Raw genomic sequence first — 17274 nt, 5'->3', positions numbered from 1 at the left:
TCCAGAGAGAGAGAGAGAGTCTAGAGAGAGAGTCTAGTGAGAGAGGAGGGGGGGAGGGGGTGGCTTGCTTTTCCAATTTCTAACGTGGAAGAGAGAGAGAGAGAGAGATGGAAAAGGTGGCCAATGAGGCGAGATGGAAATGGCAAGAAACAGGACAATGTTGAGACATGTCCACATCGTCCGTACATTTCCGTACGTGGGCGAGCAAATCAGGAGTCGAAAACACACGGCGGGGCCTACCCCCTCGGCCTGCCAAACTGCCCTTTTCTCCTTCTTCTTCTTCTCCCCCTTTTTAAGTTTTCATTATATTCCCGATTTAATGCCGGAAAAACCTTTAAAATATCCCACTTGCGAAATCAATACCCCTTTGACCCGAAAGCCAAAAAAAAAAAAAATTAATACCCCACATATTTTATCTACCAGCACCCCAAAACTTTTTTAGGTATTAATGATATGAAAAAGATTATGGTACTTTTTGTCAGATCGTTATAAGTTCAAAGTTTTTGATGAAGCGGCAAATATTTATGGCATTGGCATCGCAATGAATGTAATTTAAAATTTTATTATTATTTTTTCATCGTATTTTCCACTTCAAGGAAGTAAAAATAGGAAATTGAGAAAGAATGAAAAGGAAATACCGCTCCTACTCACACCTACTCCAAAATTCCAAAGAGAGCACTCCCCACCAACTATGCATCCACCCATTATTCCTTACTTTCTTTTTCTGCCCTCTCTTCTGGACTTTGCAGTACATTTTATGCAATTTTCACCTTCTGTAATTTCAGGAAACTATTCCATTTAGGGAAAAAAAGTTAGTTGGTTGAAGCGACTCACCGTGTCATTACTCTAGTTAATAAGGTTCAATCGTAGACTTTGCAACCAATGAAATTGTTTGGGATAGACGAGAATGACTCCTTTTGATTTGACTATTTTTTTTTTTAAAGAATAATGATCGTGCTTGTCGCCGAAAAAAGAAGTATCAAATCTATAAACAAAAAATCAAATTGGTGTTCACATTAGTCATGACCGGTTACCATCACAAGAAGTTTGGAGTTATATTTCTACAATTAGAAGTATGCGTCATCATCTATTGATGTTTCGGCGAAGACTCTTTAGAAAGAATATCAATCAAATTATACCACTATTTTGTCACGTCTTAAGTAATTTCTTTTTTAGATTTATTCACAAAAAATTTCATCAAAGCAATTAAGAGGGGTAATCAAAGCCATATTATGCTCGAGTGCACATCTTGTAGGGTTATGTCATGTTCGGAATTTATTTAAAATTTGTACATGTGAAGCTTACGTGATTAGAAATTTACAGGCGACCTGTAAAATATTTTAATGGTTACTCGAGACGACTTAGAAGGAGAATGCATCTAAGAGAGGCTTGCACAATTTATCTCGTGAGAATGCCATCTCTTATGGTCAACCTTTCTTGTTGTGTGTAGTCACGTTAAGATGGATAAATGATTATAATTATATATACATTTCAGAATTAGGACGTTAGAATTGGCAGACTAGCTAGAGTCCTAGATCCACATGTGCAAGAATTATTAGAATAAGCTTAGTCAAGATGACTAGTAAATATTTTAACTTGTTATCGATAGCTAAGCTATACATCATGTTATCTATTGAAGTGACATATAGTGCTTCTTTTTTCATTCTTCGGATAATTTCATCCAAGTGTAGAAAATTTATTCACATAAATAACTAATCAATCATGAAAAACGAATCCATATATGATTGTAAAACACTGAGATCAATAAATACAGCGGAATTAAAGCGTACTTGTTTGAGTCATTGATTCACTTGAAGAAAAGTAGATTACTCTGATAATTAGGGATCTATTGAAATGCTAAATCTTATTCTTTATGACCTATTTCGATATAGCAACTTTCAATGAGATTAAAGCAACTAATAGGTTAACCTATCTTTTTATAGGTTAGAGAGGGGACCTAGTAAACCATAATCAACAACGTATCAACTAGGCCCTTCCCATTACGAATTTCAGTTAAACACAACTGCCTACACTTTGCTGCTCATCTAGGCCTGTTATCAATAGATGTCAATACCCAATTTAATCAGATTACTGTATGGTTCAACAAATATTAGAATATTCATTAACTTGATTATTTATAATAGAAAATTAATTAATTAATTAATTAATGTAAGCCCATATTATAGAAAATTTCCAACACCAAGGCCATTGAATTTAGTAGCTCTTGAAATTAGTCCACTGAAACTCTTATTTTCATAACCAAATTTTCAATTTTCACGTTATCAACGTGCTTGAGACGTGCTTGAATTGGAACTCAACATGTATTTTTTGACAGATGTTGACTCGACGGACATCAATTTTGAATGCCATGTCATTTCCATGTGGTCGCTTCATCCACATTTCTCTCGTTCTGTAAATCATTGACATCGGAAACTGTACTTGGTTCTCTTTAACAATGATATGATGATATTTCATGAGCATAGGATTCGTGATGTTAAATCCTAGATGAATTTGATTAAATGGTCATGGACAAATGTTTTTCTGCAAATTAGAAGCACGAATTCCTTAATGAAAGTCCGCTCGACTTCATCCATGCATAAATTTTAGCTCATGTCTTTTTTGTTTATTTGCTTAGCTAAATATATCATCGAAGCATAAATTTTTCTCTTGTTGAAAAATGAATTAGCTGTCTTATCAAAACTAATTTAAAACTTGAGCTACTATCCTACCAAAAGCAAAAGGTTTCTTTCTCTGACTGATATCCATGAAGTATTTCTTAATCAGTCGAGACATGACTCATATTTAGAACAATTACACAACTTGACGTATTTTAACTTTCTTTTTTATGATTAAAATGAGCTTTTTTATCACTTAGGACAGTAATTTTAACTGTTGAGCTAATTACATGAACCATCGACATAAATATGATTAGCAGAAATTAAATGCAATCTCCATATATTTAGAGATCCTCAGGTTAAAAATCTCACCTGCCTCTATTTATTAAATTAGGAATTTTAGCAAATTTTTGTACTATCCATAGAGCAGTGTGGCCAGTACATACCATGTTTAAATAGGTGAGGATTCTCAAGAATAGCATTTCTTTTTCTCAAACGGAGCGGACTTTTTTTTTGGCAAAGCACATTCAAGACAAAAAGCATTCTTCGAGCAGCATATGACATAAAATCCCCCTTTCAGTGCACACCTGTAGGCTCTCTCTTCAATCTATTTTGAAAGGTCTAGTTTTTTTTTTTTTTTTTTTGCAACGTTCTTAGAAACAAGTTCATTCAAATTCAAAATTAGGTTGTGTTTTAATGTAAGTAAAAGTGATGGATAGGGCAATTAATGCAATGCTACCGTAAAAATGTATCGTACTTGTCGGTAGAGAAAAAATTGATTAGAGCCATTGCTATTAATAAAGTCTATTCGAAATTTGAAGGTCGGATGCTAATTAACTCGCCGCTATAGTAAAGACATTGATGCACAAAAAGTAACAAAGTGCCTAAGGCCCTCTGATGATCGTAAGTCCAATCACGAGATGACTAGACTTCTTACATTATAAAACTATGTGACGCTTCTACCATTAGGCTATATGTTTGATGGGTTATTAGAGGTTACCTTACCTAATATTATTTGGGCATTTATTAAAATTTCTTACCAAAAAAGTGAAAGTACAAGTACTTACACAGCAAAAAAAGTCATTGACAATTATAATATTTTCTTATATAATTGCCCGTACGGTGTTTCAAGGCTCTTTTTACTAAAACGAAATCGTTATATCATCTTCACTTATTTGGGAGGAAAAGTATAGGTACAGCTAATCATGTGAGAAGAGCAAAACAAAATATTCAAAAAAATAAAAATCAATGCTTAGTTAGGAACGTTCTTAAATTAAATTTCCATGGAACAAGTGCTTTGGATGAAAGTCGTTGGTATGGATTTCAACAAAAACTATATTCCCAGCACTTTTTAATCGACTAATGAGGAATATCCAGCATTTTTAACAAACCAGCTGTATCCACGTCACAGTAATTCCCACTTTGATGAAAACTGACATATTCCCAAACCAATGGTATAATAAATTCCGGAAAAACCAATGACTTAAAAAGTAAATACCAAAAAACGATCACCCATATTCCTTACAAAAATTAATTAGATCGAAAAGATAGTTCTATTGATACGTCGATTTTATTTTTGCAAGCATTTAAATAATTATTTTTATTCTAAAATAGGGCAATTTCAAAAATTATGGATAAATACTCTTCGAACGAGACGTAAAAACCTTTTCCAATAAAGAAGAGGGCCACCCTTTTTTAAAAATAATTTATTCCTCAACCTCCGCTTTCAACAAGGCTTTTGTCGCGACACCTGTCGGCAAGCTTGTGAAGTCCATGCCGTTTATGTACATTGGCTAAGGTTTTGGTCCCCCGAGGCGGTTGGAGAAGCGAAGGGGCCACGTTCCGGTACAACCGGGGACCACAGCGCGTGCGCTTGCTCCCTCTCGACGTCTGTTCATCGGGTTCAGATCCTACGACCCACGTTAAATCTCGGAATTTGCAGGCTTTATCTCCAGAAAAAATTTATGTGCATCTCCTGGCCCCACGTCATTTCCAAGAAACTTGTTCTGCTGCCATCAGCATTTCCATTTCCCCCCTGCTTGTTCGTTTTTATTTCTCCTTTTGTTATTTCTTTGGAAATGAAATTTTGGATTTCTTTTTTTTTTTTAAGCTTTACGGTGGTAAATTAAATTATCGCAAATCTCGGGTTTGACGAGAAAAAGGAAAAGGAGATGTCGATAAAGGGCAAGATTCGTAGATCGAACGTTCCTCTTTTGTGACTGGCCGCTTGACTCTGACGTATCGAGATGCGGAACGAGATGAGATATTTGTTATAAATCGGTACCTGATTTGTCGCTTTGCATAAATTATGGAAAAGAGGGTTTATTGGAAGGGGTTTTCGGGGAGGTGGGATGCGTACTTAATTGTGTTTATTTATTTTTATTTTTTAAGTGCTCTTGGTTTGAATAAAGTGGGGAATGACAAATGAGGAATACCAAACGTTGGACCACTTGGTAAATGAAGTCCAAGTTGCAAAAGTGGTCCAGAGAAAGAGATGCAGCAGGAATTGGATTGATCATGTGACGAGAGGATCTTCCCTTAATGGGGTGGGTCGCTCATAGTACATTTTTGTAGGGCAAAAAAGAAAAGATTCCCTTGGATTTGGTGAACCTTAAATTCCACTTGAATTCCAACATTTTCCCCTCCCTTTCTTTTCTGAGAAAAGACCTGCCTCTTCCAATCTTAATCTTTTGTAGGAAAAATTCCACGGAGGGAAATTATTTGAGTATAGTTCCTATAAATAGTAAGTGTCATATTGATGTTGATGTTGTTATTACGAAACCTTGTAAATCTCTTTTAATTCTTTGATGGTCCTAAATAAGTTTAGGGTATATTTTATTATATGAAACTCGAGATTTGAAAAACATTCTCTAAAAAATAATCATTTAAATCATCTACACAAATGAATGAATACAAAATATTGTTAATATTATTCACGAAAATAGTTAGGTATAAACTACTATTGATAAGCAAATTGTTTTGTAATAATTAATTTTTCTAAATGATATAACCAATCATTTTTCAATAAAACATTTTCCGACTTTTGGATTTGTCAGGAAACAAACGCATCCTTAGTAATCAAATATACTTCTTTCCCACTTTTTCCTTTTTTTACACTCAAGGGAATGTTTTTAGTTAATTGATTACGTGAAGGAATACTAGTACAACAACTTACTTTAATTACTTCTTGCTTAAATCTAAGTTCTCCATACTCACGGTCATCAATTTCTAATGATTAAAGTCTTCTCTAATAATACCATTTTGCTCGTTTATCTTGTAATACAAGAATATGGATGCTAGCTACAAGATCTTGATTCAAATCATTAACATTCACATAAATTACATCACCTTTCTTGCATGATGTTACTCATTTTCATTTTCATTTTTTTTTTTGTCAATAATTTGACTGAAAAGAAGTGTGTAAGATCATTTCCAAGTACTCTAATTATGAAAAGAATTACGCAAAGTTCTTAATATTCAAGCAGTAACATCTCAATTATTAAACGTAGAAGAAAAGAAAAAGAAAATTGAAGGTCGGCAATAGGACGGGCAGAATAAATGCCTACTTTTCCTTTGCATACCTCGTTTTTTTTTTTTTTTTTTTTTTTTTTTTTTTTTTTTTGGTGACCAAAATTAATGGCTAAGAACCTCGTTTTCTTGATGTACAAGAAAAAGAAAATTGAAGGTCGGCGATAGGACGGCGAGAATAAATGTCTACTTTTCCTTTCCATACGTAGTTTTCCTGATGTACGTGCATCTTTGTATTTAACTTTATTTCTCTCTTTTGAATGAGAATCTTGGGCACGTACCCATCGTATGTGGAAACATGATGTTTCCAAGCAACGAAAACCTTTTTTTTTACACATGAAACATGGACAGAACGAGAGATTACAGCGAAAGCATTTTGTTTTGTTATACAGAAGGAAATGAACTACGAATTATTTCCTAAAATCAACCGTCCCTATTATATCGCCAAACAAAGTATGAAATAACTCCATAGGAAGCTGTGGCTGTTTGGAATGGGAGCACAATCATAAGAAAATAGAGTGTTAAAACAATTGCAGCGGAACCATTTTGTTTCTTTTGGTATATAGAAGGAAATGAAATACAAAATATTTCCTAAATCAAATGTCCTTATTATATCTCCAAACAAAGTATGAAATAACTCTGTCGGAGGCTATGAGCATTAGGATTCGGAGCAAACCTGCAAGAAAATAAAGAGTTAAAGTCAGCGAAATAATTTGGAGAGTCAAGCTTCTTTCTTGGTTCACCCATAAATTAGGGTTACAATTAGTAGATGATTCCACTATAATTAACACATCGCACTTTTCTGTTACATCATCTAATTACAATACAAAGAAATTATATATACCCGGTAGCTATTTATAGATTCAAACCCAAATTACTAATAAATTATGGGCTCAAATTATAAAAGCCCTCTGATAATTTGGAGGCACTATCTTTGTGACTCTCGTCAAGGTATCCTCTAGACTCTTGCTCATCGTGAAGTGGGATTCCTATGCCTTCTTATCAATGGGGAATATGAACCATACCCTAATGATGAGTAGAACATAGTGTCCAAATGCTTCTCTAATCAAAGATTGGCAAGTCCATCGGCAAGACAATTTCCTCTACAAAAATTATGTTGCATTTTGAATTAAAAGGTAAAACTCAATCTCCTCCCCATCAGACCCAAAAAAAAAAAAAAAAACCCCCCCAAAAAAAAAAAAGGTTGAAACTCAATAGTCTTCTGACATCTCTGAGTAGAACAGGGTTAGTGTCGTCCATCATGGTCTTTTGATTAACATGTTATCATTGATCTACCCAATTCCTCAACTAAGCAAGCAGTTATGCTTTTGAAAGTTATTGTTATGCTATTGCAAATGAGAGAAAATTAACAAAAACTATGAATTGCAATATATTATTTTGGAACGGGGCTTTCCTGAATCATAAATATATATAATTTTGAAATTGTAACGGAATATTTCACCTCTAATTTTTTTGGTGCTAATGTGAATCAGTAACTTTTCATTCTTAAAAATTCAAATCAAATAGGCCCTAAACTTTAGCCCCAAAGTTTGTTTACCATTTCAATTAGTTTCACAATTGATTTCTGTTTCACTTTGTCCCCTACACTTCCAAAATATACAGTAATTTGCCTCAAATTCCTACGCTTATTCTTTTTCTTTCCAAAATCTGTTCATTAAGAACGTGACCTGAAAAAGAAGGTAGAAATTGACAGGAAAATATTTCTTTACCAATAGCATAAATATTCAATTAATCATGCATATCATTCATCGGCAGTAAACTGACACGGGCCGCAAAGTGTAGGTGGTAAATTGATACAAATGTTCAAATTTAGGACTCAATTTACAATTCCCCTGGTCAGCAATAAATCATGCAAATTGTGGTTTCCTTAGACCATGTTGAGGTGCAATTTGCACAGGCATGTGGACTCTCTGGATAGGATTAAAAATTGGATTAGGTGAACCCATCTTCATCCATGGGCCTGTTTCATCCCACCATCTATCATGCCGGGCTGAACAGCAATAACTAGTTTTCTAGGGCCGAAATGCTTCTATGCAAAATCATGGCTAAAAAGGAAGTATTAGCCTCGTAAATCTAAGTTACATTGCCTCACGTTTACATCAATCACATAGTTACATAACAAAGTCGTTCACTTTTCAACGAATATTTACACTTTAATATATATTAGAAATTCCTGAGAAAAAATCTTACGTGAAATGACTTTTTTCACCAAGAGTCGTAAGGTAATAGTTGTTATATTGACTCGAATCTTTTGAGACTAAGGATAATAATCCACAACATTTCGCAAGAACCCGATACGAATTGATTGGTTTTCACTCATTTTAAAGGGAAAAAACTTTATACTCATGAAAACATGAATAACTGACATGAAGATTATATAACAGTATAGAGCGCCAACCCTATTTGAGATCATGTCATCATGACATGCACCTTCCTTGTAAGGAAAGGTTTCTTGAGATAAGAAGAAGCAAAGTAAAAGCAAAGTGATTTGCATCAAATTTAACCCTGGTTAGCAGCACTTAAACAACGATACAGTCTATCCTGCTTTCAAAATTCGTTTGCTTGAATTGAAATCTAAGGCAAAGGGAAGCGATTGATCAAAAAGGTGCTCTTTGTTTCTTCCCTTCAAACATGGTGTCTTTGTTTCAAAGCAACTTCCTCAAATAATCTGAAGTGAATAAGAGAAAATGTAAATGAACTTGAAGCTCCTCGGGTTCCGGTTGATGCCTTATTCATGTGGCTTTTACAGCAATAGAAGGAACATGAAGTGAAGTGATCAAATTTATGTACCTTCCTCTGAGCTCTTTAATGGATGATGATGCTAGCACTACGCGCCTAAAACACCACATTTCATGAAAACCGATTTGGACGAACGTGGGCGACATTTCTATCATTAAACGATGCGGATCGGGAGAAGCGATGAGGAAAATACTTCTCTGTCTATGTCTGCGTGATATATCTCCGATGCACAACGTACTCTTTCTCCGACGAAGCATATCTGACTCCGACCAGCTAAGCTAATCATGGTCATTGACTGAAGTTTTTGAAAAAAACTGAATAATTGAGTCGACCACGCGTTGCATTTCGTTGATATATTGTCCAATATATATAGAGACATTAACATGTGAAAGTTAAAGATAAAAGATAACAAATTTATCTACAGGGAAATTGAATAAAAGACAAATCATAAAGATCTCCAAAAGATCAATTCATTAATACTCTACTCGATTTGTTATCTTTATAGTGATTTGTAGAAAATTCTGCACGATCTCCAAATGATCAACTCGTTGATACTCTTGTTTATTTGTTATCTTTATATTGATTTGTAGAAGATTTTGCACTGCAAACATTCTGATTTTTACTATTTGAAAGTGAGCAACAGTTGGGGCATGCATATGTTGGCCAACTATGTTGATTGCAAGTGAGAGATCTGGATGAGTGAGGGTAAGGTATTGAAGAGCACCTACGCTTCGAAAATGAGATGCTTACCACCATTTTTGAAGGGTGATTGCTTGGTAGCTATTGGAGTAGCAATTGGCTTACATTGCGCCATTAATACTTGACTCAAAAGATCTAATGCATATTCATGTTGTGAGAGAAAGATTCCATCAGTGGAGCGATTGACTTCAATGCCCAAGAAATAGCGAAGAGCACCGATATCTTTCATGGAAAATGCTTGACTAAGGGCTGCAAAAGATGGCTAAGTAATTTTGGAGAATCACCAATGAGGATTATATCATCCATGTAGAGCAATAGAATAATAGTATGATCACGATGACGATAAACAAATAGTGATGGATCAGCAATTTACAGAAAAATCCTTACTCGAAAAGAAAATTGCTGAACTTGTTGAACCACGCCCTTGGAGCTTGTTTGAGACCATGGAGTGCACGTCGAAGAAAGCAAACATGATTAGGATAAAACGAATCACAAAAGATGGTTAGGATAAAACGAATCACGAAAGATTTTCAAAAGATAAACTCTACTTGATTTTTTATTATTTATAGAAAAATTTGCATGATCTCTAAATGATTAACTCATTGATACTCTTCTTGATTTGTTATTTTCATACTGATTTATAGAAGATTCTGCACTCCAAACCTTCTGATTTTTTTCACTTTTGATTTGTTACTTCAATAGTTTTATCCCTCACAAACAAAGCAATGACGTCAGAACAGTAGGGAGAGAAGCAAGCAACGAACAGCAACGTTCGTAATCACAAGTTTCTCCAAGAGAAGCAATCTCAGTCGCAAACGACAGTGACCATTAGTGAAACCCCAACCGGTATTGCTTTTGTATGACCTTTCCTTTAAGGCTAAACAAGCGTACGTAATCGTCACCGAAAAAGAACGTGAACATCATCCTGTAACGTGGTTCCTCCTATTTGGGTTGTGACCTATAAGTGCAGAGAAAGAGTCCCTGCATGAGAGAGAGATAGAGAGAGAGATGACAAGAGGAAAGGCTGGTGTCTGGTTTCTTCTCTGCTCTTTCGTTTCTCTTCAAATTTTGAGAGGCTCTGCGGCTGCAGCTGATGGCAACAAAAATAAGGTGTGCTTGCCCTTTCTTATGGTTTTTAATTTGTCTTTTGTCGTTGATTTTTAATTGCAATCCAAAGATAGGTAATCAATACATGCATGCAGGAGTTTTACATCGTTTACTTGGGAGATAGTCACGAAAATGAAGATCTTGCAGCTCAGTCACACCTGCAACTCCTTTCATCTCTCAAGGGAAGGTCTCTCTCTTTCTCTCACAACCAATACAACACTCCAAGAGAACTATTGATTATACTAATTTGATAAATGAAGCTAATGGTTCTATGAACAACCCCGGATATGGACTGGTTATGGACTATAGTCATCAAATTGATTGCATAAAGAACTTTACCAGCTCCTATAATACATGAGATTAAGGAGAAAAAAAGAACAAGTTACTTTTTGTACACCCTCTAATACTGACTCCACATCTCTTTTTGCACAGTGACAATGAGGCAAAAGAGTCGTTGGTCTACAGCTACACCAAAAGCTTCAACGCTTTCGCTGCCAAGCTATCCCAATATGAGGCTGAAGAGTTATCAAGTAAGCCTCCTACTACTCGTAGAAACAGTTTGCATAATCGCATTGTAAACTATAGTGGTAATGACATCGCAAGAATCTGAATTTTGTCTCATTTTCAATCAAGTACTTAAAATTTTCGCTTTTCATCCAATTGAGTACCTCAACTTTTCAAATGGTTCTCAATATTAGGACTCCATTAATTTCATGGACAAAAAAATTATTTATCATGCATGCGTGCTCGACAGGCCTAGAAGAGGTGGTCTCTGTCTTCCCCAACCGATACCACGAGCTCCACACGACCAAATCGTGGGACTTCATCGGGTTTCCTCAGACGGCGAGAAGGAACCCGAAGACGGAGAGCGACATCGTCGTGGCCCTGTTCGACACAGGTTGTAATTGTGTCGAACTGAATTTATATTTAGAATTTGCTCCATCATTCAATTTATAAAAAATTACGTCGTGACATTGCAGGGATCACGCCTCAATCTGAGAGCTTTGCTGATAAAGGGTTTGGTCCTCCACCGCCCAAATGGAAAGGAAGTTGTGGTCACTATGCTAATTTTTCAGGATGCAACAAGTAATTAATTTTCTCTATGCTTCTTACCAAAAAAAATTGCGAAATTTTATTTTTTTGACATTTATCCATACCAATGCAAATATGTAGTTTCTTATTTTGGCGGCTGTGTTTGCTTAATTTGGTTCCTTTTTTCTATCAGCAAACTTATAGGAGCCAAGTACTTCAAGCTCGACGGCACGCGCAACCCGAGCGACATCCTATCTCCGGTCGACGTGCAAGGCCACGGGACCCATACCTCGTCCACCCTGGCTGGCAACCTCGTGCCTAACGCAAACCTCTTCGGCCTTGCCGGCGGGGCTGCACGGGGCGCGGTGCCGTGGGCTCGGGTGGCCATGTACAAGGTGTGCTGGGTCGGCGAGGGCTGCTCGGACATGGACTTGCTTGCAGCGTTCGACGCGGCCATTCACGATGGCGTCGACGTCATCTCCATCTCCATCGGCGGCACGATGCCCAACTACACCGAGGACAGCATAGCCATCGGCGCGTTCCATGCCATGAGGAGAGGGATCCTGACCGTGACTTCTGCCGGGAACGACGGGCCAAGCTTGGCCAGCGTTGCAAACCACGCGCCGTGGCTCGTTACGGTGGCGGCCAGTGGCATCGACAGGCAGTTCCGGAGCAAAGTCCAGCTGGGGGATGGGAGGACCCTTTGGGTAAGTATCGAGATTTCAATTTTATTTCGTAAATAGTCCCTAATTTTAATTGTTTTTTGTTGTTATAGTCATGGGGATGTCTCCTACCATGGACATACTCGGGCCTCATTAAACATCTTTGGAGGTTAATCATGCCAATCTCTAGGTCATTGGAGTGCTTTAGCTTTATAATCAATAGATTCACTGACCATATCAGTAGATTTCTGCAAAAAAAAAAAAAAAATGTAAGTTTCGAAAAATAACTTAGGTAAAAGAAATTAAAGTCATTATTGATAGCTTATCGACACTTTTTAACATTTTGGAATTTACTAATATCTCGCATCAACTTTTACAGAATCTATCGGTCCTATTTGAATGCCTTACCAACTTTATTCCGATTAAGTTACCGATTCCTATTTGAGCTGTTTAACAACTTTTATTTAAATGTTCTTAAATTTGCCATATTTTCCTAAATGAGTTATCACCTTTCTTTGTCCTACTTATCAATTTTCTAAACTCACCAAGAGTAATTACTAGTTTTTCTCTAACTAATGCTAATTAGTTGTGGTTACAAACTCCAATTTGATTTGCTTAGCCACATTTATTTGTTAATTTTTTAAAATGTCACCTAGTTTACAATTGAGTTACTATTTTTATTTTCCTTACTTACTAAATTTTTAAGTTTCCCAACTCTCTGTTTGAAAACTACCTCTCTCAATTATAGGGATTTAACAATTTATCTCCAAATAAGTATACAACTTTTATTTAAATTAGCTGCCAATATTTCTTTGTTGTTTTGTAAATTTACCAACTTATCTTATTTCTAACAAAAATACATTTTCTTTTAATTTACCAACTTTCATTTACTTCTGTTATCAATAACTAAAATTTATTAACTATTAGATGAAATTTGCAACCTTTATTTGTGTGAGTTACCAACTATTCATTGATTAAGTTATCATTTGGTCATTTGAGTTGCTTTGCCAATGGTTATTTCTTTTTTCTTCAACTTCACCGATTTTCTTGTGAGATACCACTTTTATTAGCATTATTTACCAACCTATTAAGTAACCAGCTCTTTTTAGAAATTAGCAACCGCAATTATGAAGTGGAGTGAACTTAAAGAACCTGGGAGGCAGGGGGTGAACTGGTTGTTGTAGGATTTGACATTTTTCATATAGCAAACATCGCGTAGAGGATGGAGTGGTGTCTGTAGACAAAATAAGTTATACAAATGGTCTAACCTTTTTCTGTCCATCCGTCCACCCGGGGAGTTCTCCCTGGACCTTTCATTTCCTTAAACCACGCCGGCGTGTTTCAACCGAGAAGGCTTCACGGGGATCCGTGCTGGTTCCCCTACCCCGTAAGGGAGGTGTGGACGGGAGAACCAATGGGGCCGGTATTTTTTTATCGAGACCCCGGACCCGAGTCTCTATTCAGACTTTTCTGGTGGTTAGAGCCTTTTAAGGACCTGCTCAGGTCCATCATGACCTATTCTACTGTTCCAACTCTAACGATCTTATAATAAGGCTGGAAATCCACTGATGCAATGCCTTTAACAACACTACAAAAGAAGTTGTCTTCATATGAGGGACCGTAACTTACTCTACACACAATTCACTTTATGCTCAAAGCACTCTTTCACGATAAGTAAAGTACACTATCACTCTCCAAGAAAATACACTGAGATTTTACAAGATTTTTCTCAATGAATATGTACACGAAGTATAAACAACTTTCAGAGCATTACAATTTCCTCGGTCACGTTCAACTCCGACTGACACGGAAATATAATGTTGGAAACTTTCTCCGCACGTTGTAGAATTCAAATAGGGATTAAATTCCATTGCTCAAAACTGTCTTAATGCAGCTAATAAATGGATTTCACCTGAAATACATAAAACTATTCATATTTCCTGCTTGACACCACCCCTGCTTAGCCAAAATTGGCAAACCCAATTTTGATTTCTATGAAACCCTCTCTATCCATCCCAGGGCCTGAAGTTCGCTCCAAGCCCCAATTTGCATTTGGGTCAAATCAAATTAGAGATAGTTTCTTGCCCTCATGTGCGCATCTATAGTGTGAACTTTTTCTATCACGCAATCTATTCAGACTTGACGATTTCATCCAATCCAAATCTATTCACCTTGTATACTTAGATCGTTCCAAGCATATAAATGTACTCGATATTATCAAAGTCATTCTCTTTCTATTTAATCCATCTAAGCACATTGACTATTCCAAGCCCTCTCGCTTATTAATCAAAATCCAAAAGTCTTTCTAACTCTTGACACTTTCCACTCGATATCTTGTTTCTTTTGGCAAAGTAGAGAAGCCCTCCAATAGTAATAACGTGCTATCATTACATCATTTGCATTTGAACTCTTGTATGTAGAGAATATGTCGTTTGCACACTCAAAAACATTTATTAGTTCATTCAAAATATATAGGGAGTTTTACTCGATAAAATGGAGCGATGAAAACTTTTCATCGTTCAGGTTACTAAACTATTTTGCTTGCCAGCTTTTATTTGAGTTTATTTGATTTTTGTTCAAATAATCAACTTTTCTTATTTCTGACAAAAACAAACTCTTATTCCGGGCGTACTGCAGGGAGTGGGAGTGAACACGTTCGATCCGAAGGAGAAGCTCTACCCGCTGGTGAGCGGGGCGGACGCGGGGGCGAACTCGAGCAAATGGAGCGCGAGTTACTGCATGGACAACTCGCTGGATCGGGTCAAGGTGAAAGGGAAGCTCGTGTACTGCAAGTTTTCGATGCCGGGTGGCGACTCTGTCGTCAAAGGGAGCGGAGGGATCGGCGCCATCATCGAGAGCCTGCAGTTCCTCGACACTGCGCGGATATTCATGGCCCCGTCAACCATGGTGAACGGTACTCTCGGCGAGGCGATCGACAAGTACATTCACTCTACCAGGCAAGTCCTGAACCGATTTACAAAGTGCTCTAGGTTAAGTCTTTAGCAAATTTCCGATCACCACCATAGTTGTATCCTGCGAGGATGCCGTAATCATACTGTAGCTTTCAAGCGAATCATCTGATTAAGAATACGCACACTAACATTGACATCATCTAAGCTTCGGATCATGCGATCACATTTCGCACTTTCTAATAAATCATACCTAAATCTAAGATTAGCTTATCACATTCATATGGCTTGTGGTCTGGTGTTCAGATCTCCATCAGCAGTAATACACAGAACAGAGGAAGTGAAAATACCGGCCCCATTCGTCGCGTCATTCTCTTCTCGGGGTCCAAATCCGGGGTCTCAGCACATTCTCAAGGTCCGATTTGTTCAGACCTGTAAACTATTTCCTTTTCATTTTGCTGGAAAAGAATAGCAATGAATGCCGAATTCGGATCCTATGAAGCTTAATGTGACTTGACTTCTGAATGCAATTGACATGAGCTATGGAAACGCAGCCTGATATTGCAGCACCGGGGATCAACATATTGGCATCGTTCACGCCGATGAGGTCGCTGACCGGGCTGATAGGCGACACCCAGTACTCGAAGTTCAACCTAATGTCCGGGACATCCATGGCATGCCCTCATGTCGCCGGCATAGCCGCTTATGTCAAGTCTTTCCACCCGTCTTGGACTCCTGCTGCTATCAAATCTGCCATCATGACCACAGGTATATGCGACGGATTAGTATCTTACTCGACTTTTTATTCGATACACAGATCAGCAAAATTATTTGTTTCGACAGGCGCCGGCTTAGATGATGACCTGCATATAGTTGAATTTAAAACAATCATCTTGGATTTGAATAAATTAAATAGAGGATTATGCCGATTACAACTATAAAGCAAAGTACAATGAGCTTAATGTCGAAGATTATAGGTTTTTCTGTCTGTCTGTCTGCTACTTGATTCCATCATGGCTCACGCTTGCTAACCGTCTCGATTTCCCTCATCGACAAGCGAAACCGATGAGCCGGAGGACGAACCCCGACGGCGAGTTTGCATACGGCGCCGGCCAGCTCAACCCAACCCGAGCCCTCAACCCGGGCTTAGTGTACGACATGGGGGAGATGTCCTATATTCAGTTCCTCTGCAGCGAGGGCTATCCCGGGTCCTCATTGCGGGTCCTGCTCGGCCCGGACCAGGCTGTGAACTGCTCCTCGTTGGTTCCCGGAGTCGGATACGATTCGCTCAACTACCCCACTATGCAGCTCACGCTAAGAAACGCCCGAGAACGGACGGTCGGAGTCTTTGTAAGGACGGTCACGAACGTCGGTCCCGCTCGGTCCGTATACAACGCCACGGTCAGAGCTCCAAAGGGCGTGAAGATCGCCGTCAAGCCCATGAGCCTGTCCTTCACTCGTGCGATGCAGAAGAGAAGCTTCAAGGTCATCGTGGAGGCGGAGCCGACGCTGGAGAACCAGGTCGTGTCCGGTTCGCTCGCGTGGAAAGGCTTGCATCGCGTCGTGAGGAGTCCGATCGTGATTAACGGCATCCGGTTCGATGGCGAACCGGATCGACTCGGGATGGACTGAAAAACGGAAAATCGGAGGCGTGTGGAGAAGAAGATACAGGAAAGGAAAGGAAATTATGGATATGGAGACTGTGTGTACATTCATTTGTTCATGTACTAATGATTAACAATTCATTTATGGAAAGTTCGCTTGAATAAATACAAGAGTTTAGTTCTCCACTATCTTGATTGGAATAGGTGACAAATATAGAATTCATCTACTTATTATACAGTGATTACTACTTTGATATATCGCATACTCGGATGCCATACAAGAAATGGGTGAATCTTCATCCGACACTTTGTAGCTCGACGCCCAACTTAGTGTCTCGACCGAATTAATAGAGGGACT

At 37.7% G+C, this 17274-nt stretch overlaps 1 protein-coding gene across 1 annotated transcript; it reads left to right on the top strand.

The window, feature by feature from the left end:
• The first annotated feature begins 10606 nt into the window (after positions 1–10606).
• LOC104442218 (subtilisin-like protease SBT4.14) lies at positions 10607–17009 on the top strand. Its single transcript, XM_010055571.3, has 10 exons — positions 10607–10712; positions 10805–10896; positions 11142–11239; positions 11464–11607; positions 11690–11795; positions 11935–12448; positions 15041–15360; positions 15619–15727; positions 15867–16080; positions 16370–17009. Exons 1-10 carry the CDS (start codon positions 10611–10613, stop codon positions 16942–16944), a joined length of 2274 nt encoding a protein of 757 aa, XP_010053873.2. The 5' UTR covers positions 10607–10610; the 3' UTR covers positions 16945–17009.
• Positions 17010–17274: the final 265 nt, after the last annotated feature.

Source organism: Eucalyptus grandis, chromosome 4 (assembly GCF_016545825.1).
Source record: "Eucalyptus grandis isolate ANBG69807.140 chromosome 4, ASM1654582v1, whole genome shotgun sequence".
NCBI classification, from domain to species: Eukaryota; Viridiplantae; Streptophyta; class Magnoliopsida; order Myrtales; family Myrtaceae; genus Eucalyptus; species Eucalyptus grandis.
This window is presented reverse-complemented; position numbering and strand designations above follow the sequence as displayed.